Source organism: Phaethon aethereus (genome assembly GCF_964289735.1).
Source record: "Phaethon aethereus genome assembly, chromosome: 10".
NCBI classification, from domain to species: domain Eukaryota; kingdom Metazoa; phylum Chordata; class Aves; order Phaethontiformes; family Phaethontidae; genus Phaethon; species Phaethon aethereus.
Window position 1 is genome coordinate 21,979,171 of NC_138586.1, and position 12,376 is coordinate 21,991,546.

Genomic DNA, 12,376 nt, shown 5'->3' on the forward strand with positions numbered 1-12,376 from the left:
ATATATGCTTCAGCACGTGCAGCCACGTGGTATTCTCCACATAGTCTTTCTACCATTCTTATGAAAGTACAGGTAAGGGATGAAAAAGCTGTAAAAGTGAATCCAAGCCAGGATTTCTTAACGTTTAATGTATGCTGTAATTTTACACAATTATTTAAGCTTTTACCCTAGCTTTCACCCAATGATTGGCCCAAAAGAGAGCTTTGGAGAAATGAAATGTTCTTTATGAGCGAGAAAACAGAGCTTAGTATGGCCTGAAAAACTATGGGTGGGTTTTTTTGGGTTTTAGAGGGGAATTTTTTTTAAGAGATGGGCTGTTTTACTGTGAAATTATGTAATTCTACTTCCATATACTTTTAATGAAATCAGATCAAATAGGCCAAACTATACAGTTAAATGCCCAACATATTATGTATGTAAATGCCCAACATAATTATGTATATTACTTACATCCGTTACTAAAAACTTCAGATTTTGCAGTGTTAACTTAGCATCTCCGGTATAACATCACAATGTGTGACTGTTATGCACGTTCATTCGTCACAGAGAGGTACAGCACTGTAATCACTAAGTGTGCTATATTAAATGCAGTTGAACTGTTCGACTCCCAGAAGAACTATAGCAATTCACAATGGTATTATTTACAGCAGAATTTGATTAAGTTAATTTTGTAATTTAAACGAGTACAGAAATCCGATGCAAATGCTAACTCCTGTGCCTTAGGGATAAATTCACACCTGAATGCTAATTTGGCTTGCGTATTGGGTGATGGCAATCGTGTATTATAAACTCCTTTGAACTCCTCTAGCGTGACGCTATAAGCCACTGGTTCTCAAACTGTGTTAAGGGAGCAATGGCAGTTCACAAGTCTATGGCAAGTAGTCCGTAAATCATAGAAAGGAGGAGCTGGGTGGCTAGCCGAAAAAGGAGATTTTGAGGACTTACACCCCTGTACGAGTACTTCCTGGTGTATTTTCCCCAGACGGAGCACTGTAGCTCCACTATTGCATCATGGTTTCATCTGTGTCTGGGGCCTGCAGCTAATTCTGAGCAGAAAATTATTTTACTTGTGCTGCAACTTATGAGCTTTTACATGAGAACAATATATTAGAGGACTAAAGTGGCCTCAGGCAAAGATTATTTTTCCTAAATTTGAAAGAAGTTTATAGGAACGTAAACTTTTATGTTGTTTCTTTACTTACACCACCACTGGGAAGCTCCATGTCAGGGATTTCTATTTGAAAAGTACTTTTCATATTCTGCAGAATTATCTCCTTGCTTTTCAGTGGGTAAGGGACTGGGGAGTAAGAGTTCTCTAATAACTTACTAATTTTTATTTCTTAAAGAACTGTTAAATTAGGACAGACAGATCTGACATGATTACTCTCCTGCTCGCTTCTCCAGGAACTCTTGTTTAAGAGGGGCAACGTCTAATAGGGGCATATGTCTGAAATCTTTAGTTGCCAAGATGTTTTCCTAGGAGTTAGCTTATTTGTAAGTGAAGTTTGAAAGAAAATTAAAACTGTAAAAGATGCATTAATACTGGCCCACCCAACTGTAAGTTTGTCAAGATCTGTCAAGGAGACTAACGTGCCCAAAATTTAAGGAAGACACCTGAATGAACTTCAGCAATAAACAGAATGGTTTAAGGAAAACCTTAAGTAACTTGCTTGGTTATATTCCACATCTGTAAAAATACAGAGGATATGTACCCTGAAATTTGCTTATAATAGAGATTTAATTCAGAATACTTCAGTATTATTTTTAAGTGGAGTATTATGGTAGAAACTTTCAGGTCTTTACTTGGAAAAATATTGGAAGTGACCCCTACAAAATCAATCATTCTGTTTCAGTGGGAAGCAGATATTTGTTATATTTTTTGAATGAATGCAAAAAATTTATGGGAGTTATTACAATTGCAAAGTTAACCCAGTTACTCAAATCAAATGCGATCAAATTATTCAGCCTAAAATAGGAACTTTTTAAAATTTAATATTTGGAGTCCATAAGGAGATTGTAAATACACTGCACTGCATATGTCAATCACATGAAAGTTTTAAATAAAGTAGATATTGTAAACCAACTGAATATTAAGTTCAAGCTAATTTCCTTAGGAGTATTAAAGTCATTAACAGGTTATATATGGTATGGTAATAGATGAAGCACTTCTGGGAAATAAGGCCTTTAACAAGCTTGGAGTACCCCGTGACTGCGGCAAGCAGAAGATGAGCTCATCAATTTCATTATTAATTCATTTCTAAGAACACAACTATGCTCATGTAAGACCTGACAAAACAGCATGAGCATTAATTTTGCAAACCAAAGTCTGTCTGCACTGTGCAACACAGCAGGCAAAATTCAGCTACAACAGAGTGACTGTCTGCTACATACAAATCAATTACTACCCATTGGTATACAATCCATTCAACAGCAATGCGGTGTTAAAGGCAGATTAAAATATTCTGGAGTGGAAAAAAAATACTAAACAGTGAATCTGAGTTAAGAAACTGTAAAAATCGCTGTTAAAACAAAAGCTGGTGGTAAATGCAGTTGAAGAAAGGATATATGTTCCCCACATAATGAATACAGAAATGCTATGTTCCTCTCCATATTAGAACCCCTTTACTTTTCAGTGTAAAAGATCTACCCTTATGTTAGCATAGAAAAATCCAGTTAAATTTTGTGGTGACAGCAGGATTGTGACACACCATGCAGAGTATTTGCCCTATTTCCTCAGATTACATGGCAGTTTGCTGGGAAGACAGAGATTTGTGAAACTTGTATTTTAAGTTCATTTTCCATCTATGAATTTTGCTTACTCGTTTTAAATTTTGCACAGGATATCTGGGAGAAGGAATTCCAGGAAGCATGTAAAGGCTGCAGGGGATGCCCAGGGATCGTACAGAGGTAGCCTAGCAATCCATCATTTGTGTTGGGGAGTGAATTACAATTACTCTACAGGAACAGCATTTCTGAAGGAAGAATACTGCAACGAATACTTCAAGAGGAAGTTTACCCTTTGTCTTCTCTCATGGGAAGCAGACCCAAAAAGTCAGGAAAAAGGCTCTTGCAAATTCCAAACTAACATGGCAGTTTGACATGAAAATACATCCTGGCACCTTTCCAACTGTTACTGTCCACAGAGGCTGTAAACTCTCATAAAGACAGCTTCGTTGGCTCCCCGGTGTAGAAAGAAATCAATTAATATTCTAAGAGCAATTAATTGAATGTATGTCAAGAGTTCCTGGTTTTCCTTGAGTCAGAATATTTTATGGTATAGTAGAAAGATATGATCAATGGCACTTGAACGAATCATAGCTATTGAAGTAGCTGAAATCAAGGGAGAGATGATACATAGTTAAAAATGGTAAAAGATCCTCACATCAGTTTTGAACCAAACAAATCTCAGCCACATCATGTAACAGAACAATAGAACATTATAAACATTGGAAAAATATTTTTCAGCAAATTTATATCCTAAAAATGACAGCTAGCTACAGAGAACTGAAGAAATCATCATCATCATCATCAGTGAATGATAAACTGGCCTGAAATGTTTCAATACAGCCAGTCTTATACATCAATACACTATTTTCTGAAGGGCCATGTAAGACACAGAATATTATTTAAATTTAAAATTTAAATTCAGTTTAAAAATAATTTTTAGACATTAGTATTCCAAAGAAAAAAATCCAGCTGTAGTTCTGTCTTTCTAAGTCTGTGAACAGAAAGAACTAACTAAATCTCAAAGTTTTAGCAGTCTATGCCAGGAAAGATTCAAGACTTCAAAGTATGGTAACATTATCCATGTGTCCTTGCTTTTGACCTCAGCTGGGAATAAACAAATTACTGAAGTAACAGGAGGAGGTAGAACATTTGACTCTGAGGATCAGAGGTACCTCCCCACCTTTATCTAACCTCTGCCTTCATCACTGAATCACAGAATAGAAGCACAGAGTAATTTAGGTTAGAAGAGACCTCAGGAGGTCATCTGTTCCTACACCCCACCCACAGCAGGGCCAGCTTTAATGCTGGATCAGGTTGTTCAGGGCCTTGTCCAGATTAAATTTTGAACGCCCTCCCAGCACATCCAAGGACATTTAAAAACACACAGCAATGCCAGCAGTTGAACTTTGCTAGCCTCTGTTCCTTGTTGGGACTGTGATGCAATGAATAAAATTAATTGATACTGGTTTTCTTGTTGTCATTTGGGGTTGTATTGTTTGTTTTGTTTTGCATTTTTTAAAATTCTGGCATGAAAAATAAATGCATCTCCTTAGTTCTATCACATTCCTGTTAAAAAAAATTACTTCAAGTTGCTTTTCTCTGGCTGCAGGTCATATCATGTTATTGTGGATTAAGAGCAGAGCTAACTTAGAACGGTCTTATCCCATCGTGTGGGTACGCTCTAAGTACAAGCTTTGGCATGTACTCGTTGTTTTTATGTATCAGAAACATTCATCTCACATTAATATTTCCAATTCTTGATCAACAAAAATTTAAATGTGATAAGCTTTATGCCCATTAACAAACAAAAATTCTAATGAACGTAGATGAGACCAACACAACTAACTTTCTTAACACCTTTGCAGAATTGGGCCATGCAGCATAACAGAAAATTTCAGCTGGCATAAAATAAGCCACACAAGGTAATGCTGTGTGTACTGAAATCAATGGGGGACTAAGTGGACTGTACCGAGAACACAGTCAATCAGCATTACATCATGCTCCAAGAGTATATTTATGTGCAAGGTGAAATAGTCTTTTCAGTTACCAGAGTACTGTGATGAACTTACCTATTCATTTCTTCAAGGCAGTCAGTTGCAAAGTAGAAGCTCTTTATTTTGGGGTGGCATGCTTTGAAGGCACTATAAAACAAGCACAAAGAATAAAAGATACCTTTTCTTTCAAACAGTTGTCTACCAGTACGTAAGACTGACCTGCTCTATGATTCTTCAGCATGTTACAGGTTTCATGGGCATTTTGAATCTTCAGTCTGAATATCTTGCTGGATAAACTTATAGATGGATTTCTACCATCTGATTACATCTTCATTTCCAAGTCTAACTGGTATTTATAAAATTTCAAAAGCCCTTGAATGACTTAGAAATGTAAATCCTTTCAATAGTCACTGATGTTATGCATCTAAAAACTTCTTGGGTAAATTTGAAAATCTTAAGTATGTTTAAGTACATATTAGTTGTATTCCAAATATTGACTATTGTAAAGGACTAAGAGTTTGATCCCACTGCCTCTTGTCATATATTTAGAAGTCTGTGGTTTGTGTCCTACTCAAAGCAATGTAGAGGACCACCAACTTATGCGTTATAATTGTCTTATATCTTTATTGTAACTTTGATTCTAAAGATCTACATGAATATATTAAAAATTCTATTTTATGTTAATAAATGAGGAAGGGAAGGAATATAAAGATTAATAACCAGCCAGCCATTGCATTCAACTGGAGATGGCATTAAAAAGACACCACTCTCAAATTCTCTTTACTTAGTCATGTGACTAAGATCTCTAGAATAAGCTTAAATAAATGAATGTTTCCTAAATTTCATAGAATATTTTCAAATCCCTCATTATAATCTTCAGTTTGAGCTTAAAAGCAGCATATAGAATGTTCTAGGAAATGTAAGTGGCAAGCTTTCTTTGTTTGGAAGTAGATAATAACAAAGTTCCTTAAATAGTCTTAACTTTAAGTAGTCACTTCTAATTCCAGGAATTGCTTTGTCAAGTTACTCTAAAACCAGCCATATCTCAGGTACTTTTCATCTTAATGCACTAATCTTTGCTGTATATTTTCTGCAATCAGCCTCAGTTAATTAATAGTTAACGCTTCTTTGCCTGCCGCCTAGCAAGTAAGAGAGTTGCCAATATTTAGACTTAAACCTTAAATTTATTGTTACATTGTAGTTCATGGTCAATTATATGTATCTTACTATTATTTTAATTGTACAGTTTCTCCTCACAGGTTGCTTTTGATTCAAGAAGTCATGGTTGGTGCCACCCCCCTGCCTTTGGTGATTTTAAATTTATGCAAAGGTTAATTTATAGAATGAAGTTCTTTGAAAAGCGCAAGTTAAATTAGAAATTACTGGAATAGCTCCAAAAGCATATCACAACAGGTTTAACTTAATTTTAAAAGTCTGCATTGTTTTACTTGTGTAAGTAGTACAGTATTGGTGGTATAGTACACTGTATTTTTTGCTATACTGACTACAGTTGCATGACAAAAGGTAGCTGTGAGAGTGACATTGCTCAGGGCATTGCTAATATTCCTTCTCCTTTCTCAAATGTCAATTCCTTCACCACCCACTTGGCCAGTGTAATTCAATTCTGTCTGACTGATTTCACGAGACAGGGTCTGATTCTCACCTTAGGCTGGCTATGTACAGACATCGCTCCATTGCATTGTAGTCTATTCAGAATACACGCGTGAGATAATCAAGCTCAAAAGTCTACAGCGTGGATGATTATAGTTCACCTAAAAATGCTTTTTATTAATGCTTTTATATGGTATAAGCCCTAAGCTCTCCCTCAGTTGAGCAGTTATTTGAAAACTGCCAAGAACAGTAATCATATTTTTACGATTTTTTGTGTGTGAATATAATTAAGAGGAGTATTGCTGTCAAGGAAACCACAAACTCAGAGCATTAAAGACTATTATTTTGATTAGTTGACAAATGTTAAAAAACCCCACACTATCATTCATAACATTTACATTAAAATACTGACATTTATATAGTAATTACCAGATATAAAAATTAGATTAGGAATCATTACATGTGGCATTATGAAAAACCTGCGATGCAACGTTTCTACTATTAATAGCTTAAATGCAAATGAGTGTTTTATTAATTACTAAGATTTATTGCAGTTTTCAGAGACAAAAATGAAAGCTGAAGAAGCTTCACTTGGGCACACTGATTTTCTTACATATATATATATATAATTAATACAAATGTGTACAGTAACAGGCTTTCCTAAGAAAAGTTCTACGGAAGAATAAGTAACAGCAGAGCTGTATTTATGTGCAGTTTCCTTTTTCATGAGATTATAAGTATATTAAGGGTAGGTTTCCCTTTGCCCAGAGGGCTATCCTAAACCATCTTAATTCCATAGAAGAGACTTGAGAGGCATTTAAGTATTGTTTTGGCGTCTGGACATTGATAATTTCAACTGCAGATCCTCCTCTGCCTAGCTACTTGTATCTTGCAAATGAAAAGAGTGCCCCAGAAATCCCGAATAGGGAGGAAACTTTTCTGATGCCCACTAGATGGCATACGCTTGTTAATGATATGTACTGAATTTTCAGATTTTAATGCACGAAATTTTGATCATTATATTAATATAGTTTTAAGTATACTCCGATCAAAATTGTGTTTCTTTTTCCTCATTAGTATAATATGATTGTAGTGTGAAATATTCTGATTCTTAGCCTCCTACTTCCTAATGTGGAACTTTTTACTCCCCTCATGTCAACTGACTACCAGCAACTCCAACTGCTCTAGCAAAACAGATGATACCTGTCTGTGAATAAGAAACGTGAAATAGTTTTGTACATGTCTTTATGCACACACACATTAGTGGTACATTACACGGTAATTAACAAATCCTATACCTCCTTACAGAAGTTCCTTACAGAACTTGTTTTGAATACTCCTTAGTTATTACTAAACAAACACTCGTGCATTGTTATACTATTTAAGCATGCTATGCTGTTTTCACAGATATATTTTCTGCTGCTATGTCAGCAGTCTGTTTTCTGTTGGTCTGAACCCTGCAACATCTCCACCTTCTAGTGTTCCATTTACCCAGCCGTCTTCCAGTTTTGAGATTTAAGTATTGGCTCAAATTGCAGAGGATTATGTGGTAGATCTAAAAATTCTAATCCTCTTGATTAATCCTGTTAGAATATCACATGATAGAGTTCCTGCTTGTAAATAGGATTATTCTCCTAGACAGGAAATTTATATACATAAAAGCATTAAAATGCCAATATTGGGGTTTCAGACTCAGTCTTTTAAAAGTTAGAATATGTCAGAGTTAGTGTGATAAACAATTAAAATTACAAGAGCATAGTGAGCATAGAAATGTGATACAATCTATGATTACGTCTTTGAATATTACATTCTCACAAAAACCCTACCTCGATTAAGGTACAGAGTGGGCTTGATAGAGAGGTCATCAGGATTATGCAACAGATGAGGCTACTTTCTGTAGGACTCCTGTCTCAGTTGTTGTGGAATTTATGCATGTATCATAAAATGCAGAGAGCAAGATTTTTTTCAAGGACAAATCAGTTAAAAGCTGTAGGTCTTCCTGCTTATGGAAAGGAGTTCTCATGTGCTAAGTCACAGCAAACAGATAGTAATTGGTTCCTACATGAATATTCCTTAAAAACTTTTTGTCTGATATTCTGATAATTTACTGCAATGAGGAATGCTTACATCTGCAATAACGTATTGTACGTTATATATTATATTATATTATATATTTAAATACTCTGAGGAAAACAAGTCTATTGTTATGAAATGGAAATCCCAATTCTGTGGAAACTTTTTTGATTTAAATGTTTTGCAGTTCTGTTTCTAGGTTGCAAAATATGACAATAAATCCATCTTCATCTCCCAGAAGTGTCACAAAGATCATTATTAGAGAATTAGCAGCAAGAACTGCAGAAAACTCTCCACAGAAATGATTCGATATATATATCAAATATGAATGTTGTCAAAGAACAATACCTATATTTTTACCTTTGACTTGTTTTGGAGGGCCCAAAACTGGATGCAGTAATCTAGATGTGGTGTAATGAGTACCAAGTAAAAGGGAATAATCACTTCCTTCATCTGTTGGCTGCCCTCCAGTTAACACAGCCCAGGAAGATGTTAGCCCTCCTTCCTGTGGGGGCCCGCTGGTGGCACGAGTTTAGTTTACTGTCTACCAAGACTGTCAAGTTCATTTCAGAAGTAGTGATAAAAATTAATGAAACTAGAGCAACTTTTAGGATATAACTTCATGTCTACTTATACTATATCAATGACATTTTATATTGAATTCTGACTGCACAGTTTCAATATGAAGTGCCAACAGTATGCCATATGCTCTCATAAGTTTAAGACCTAAATTTGCATTAATTATTCAATGAAAATTGTCACTAGGTGGAGACTTTTGAGAGTTCAGGCAAAGCACTAGTTAACAGTGATTAATAATATACCTAGTTCCATTAATCTTTAGTCTTGTGGATCAGCTTCCTCCTGGAGCATTGTAATTATCAACCAGTATCTTTGAAAGTAACATGATATTCATGTCATGCCACATCCCACAACTTTAAGTAACTAAGATTTCTAATACAGTGTGATAATTTTTAATCATGAAGATGCAGGTGTTGCCTAAAAGCAGTGGGAAGTTTTTCAGTGTCAGTGCAAGAAACTTCCTCTCACAGGGACAAGGTCATTCTTGTGAGGTCATCTCATAATCATATACATCCAAGTATAGCATCGAGAGCTAAACCAGTCTGAGATAATGCCATGATTCATGTAACAATCAGGGTACCTTCGTTAAATGTATTAATGAGGCAAATCATCAAACGATACAGAATAATGCATTCAATTACTATATATTCTTGTGAAAGGTTTCTTAAGGCTATTTCATTCAATGTATGCTATGAACATCAGTAACAGTTATTATATAAAACAGCATTCTCCATCTGACAGAACAGTGGAAAAGACAAATCTATTCATTATTGTAGTAAGACTTCAAATTCTTTCATTCCATAAAGTTTGAACATTTCACATTGATGGCTCTGAAAATAACAGAAATTTGAGAGGAAATCCAAGCAGAGTACCAAAATGTTCTTAGTTTTGCTTTTGAGAGAGCTGAAAGAAAACTAACACTGTGATATTAGCTGGACTTCTTTATGCACTAAAACATTAAGTTTATTTTTTAGGTAATTTTAATTTAAAACCAAATTAACCTACCAAAAAGAAAAAAAAAAAAAGAAATAACTAGGTTTCTTTCCCCTGTCCTTATTAGCTCTCAAACTGCTTTATGAGTTTTTGCTTTAATGCTAAAATGGACTCAATCATATAGAAGTGAGTAAGAACACAACCAGATTTATATTTTCATTTTTCAAGCTTGCAATTAATTTTAGGTTACATTCCAGCACCTACTAAAACCCCCACTATGAAAAAGATATCCTAAAGTGGAAAGAAGTGAGAACTGATCATGTAAAATCTGTCTTTCACTAGCTCTCTGCAAAGGAAGCAAGAAAATCCTAACTGAAACGACTCCCTGTAGCCCAGCAGAGATAATATGGAAGTTTGAGTTAGAACTTTTCCAGAATATGCTGGGTCAAAAATGGGTCACTATCACGTTGATTTTTTTTGTAAAAGGAATGCAGAAGAATCAAACCACAGAAAGATGTCCCTATGCTCACCAGAACCATTAGCTTTTCAGTGGAATTGGGCGATGGCAATCATGCTCTGTCCCATCTTCGGTAAGACAACGTAGAAGAGGATAGGTAAAGTGCTGTAGAGGTGCGCTTACGGGGGCTGTGGACTAGAGCTGGCCGTAGTACAAGCAGCACCCTCCATGCACATGTGCGGCATATACTGAATCTTAAGTGAGCATGACTGGATTTGCTTTCTCTGCAGTTTTCAGAAGAGCAGGTAAAATAGTGGCAAATATATGACTGATAGTGTGCACAGGAAGAAATCAAAGGGAAATTCAGCTCAGTGAAAAAAGGGAATACTACTAACGGCCACATTATTCTTTTACCCCTGGACCTACCTATTTTTGAAAGGATTCAAAGCCTGAAGGTATTCAGTTTTCAGTAGTGTGCAAAGTTTTAGTTAATCGGACTTTTTCCTGTGCATATACCATACAGAAATTGTTCTACCCTACAGAAGTGTTCTGAGGAAATGTGTTCTAAGGCTTAGAGCAAAGCTCTGGAAGTTATTTCTAGCTGTGCACAACGACCTTCTGTTTGATCTTGGTTAATTCACAGAAATTTGTGAAGTGTTTTATATTCTAACAAAAGGATATTATTTTTCCTATATTTTTGTTCAATACCATTATTCATATCTACTCATTCCTCAGAGGACTTTATAGTGCCCAGTTCATGTTTAATTTCTAGAGTGATACCCTCAGCTAAAAGGAGTAATAGAACTATAAATTGCACCGTCTTCTAATTCTCAGACAGACAGCAATAATACCTCAACAAGAACAAGCAATTGAAGAGGTTTGATTTTCTGATGAGCAGTCCCTATTGTAATTCATATCTTCAGTATTTTTATTGTACACGTGTTCATCATTGTAGGACTTTTATTCCTGAGACCAAATCTGAGTTTAGCCATTGGAAAAGCACAACAAAAATTCAGGAAGCTTAGTTAAAACTAGGAAAGCTTTAGTAAGAGAGCTCTTCATTGTAGCTCCTCGTGGCAGCAAGTTTTAAAAATCCAGATGCAGCATAAAGCAGACACATGCAAATAATTCAGGAGATACTGGCAAAGTGCTAGTCTCAAAGCATTAGAACTGCTCTGTTAAACCTGCTGTTTGACAGCTATGAATTCGAATCCCAATACTGCTTGCAAACGATTTCCAATGGGTATCTGTTATTTAATATGCAAAGTGTGGCAAAGCTTAGCATATGCTTTTTACTGGGAGCATAATGCAGTAGTAGCAATATACACATAAGCAATAACGCAATGTCCATTTTGCATATGGAGCCTAAATATTTTAGCAGTTGAGAATAACACAATATTGGGTATGTAAGCTTCCTTCATAAAGGAGAAAATGGAAATTATATTCACCATCCCTTGCAATGAAATTTTTTATGGTATTTCCTATGGTAATTGTTTCTTGCATACTTGATTCTTTTCAAGATGACCACACTGAACTTAATGAAGTTTATTTCTTGCCTAACATATTCATTGGTTTTTGCTTTCCTTATTTAACTGAAGTTGTAACTGGGCTATCTAGAAAGCTGACCAAAGAGTTATCCAATTCTTTGTAAGGCAGTTTATGGAATTTACATTAAATTGTACCTTTTATAATAAAGGGAAACACTGAAGCTTAAGTGGACCTGTTAAGTATTATTTACAGATTTCAAGGTAACTTCCTTCTCTGGGCTTTACACATTTGCAGTACTATATATAGTGTACTTCCAAGAGTGATTCTTTAATCTATAAACATAATTGACACATTACTTACTGTTTTCTTCTGCATTCAATTGCTCTATCTATTCTGAACTCAGGTAAACTAATGAATCCTTCTGCTTTTTCATCCTATCAAAAGAGAAGAGAAAGTGAAGGTGAAGAAGAATATAGAGTTAAGGAAGAGAGAAGTGAGCAGTAGCCATTTGGGA

The 12,376-nt window shown here is 35.4% G+C and overlaps 1 protein-coding gene across 1 annotated transcript in view; it reads right to left on the reverse strand.

Annotated features, from left to right (window-relative positions):
- The window catches only part of LOC309408336 (connector enhancer of kinase suppressor of ras 2-like), a gene marked incomplete at both ends in the record, with an annotated part of 202,104 nt that overhangs the window by 10,441 nt on the left and 179,287 nt on the right, over positions 1–12,376 (reverse strand). Inside the window, 2 exons of the mRNA XM_082004142.1 lie at positions 4,797–4,868; positions 12,223–12,296. Of these exons, the coding sequence (XP_081860268.1) occupies positions 4,797–4,868; positions 12,223–12,296 (146 nt within the window). The remainder of the gene's footprint in view (positions 1–4,796; positions 4,869–12,222; positions 12,297–12,376) is intronic.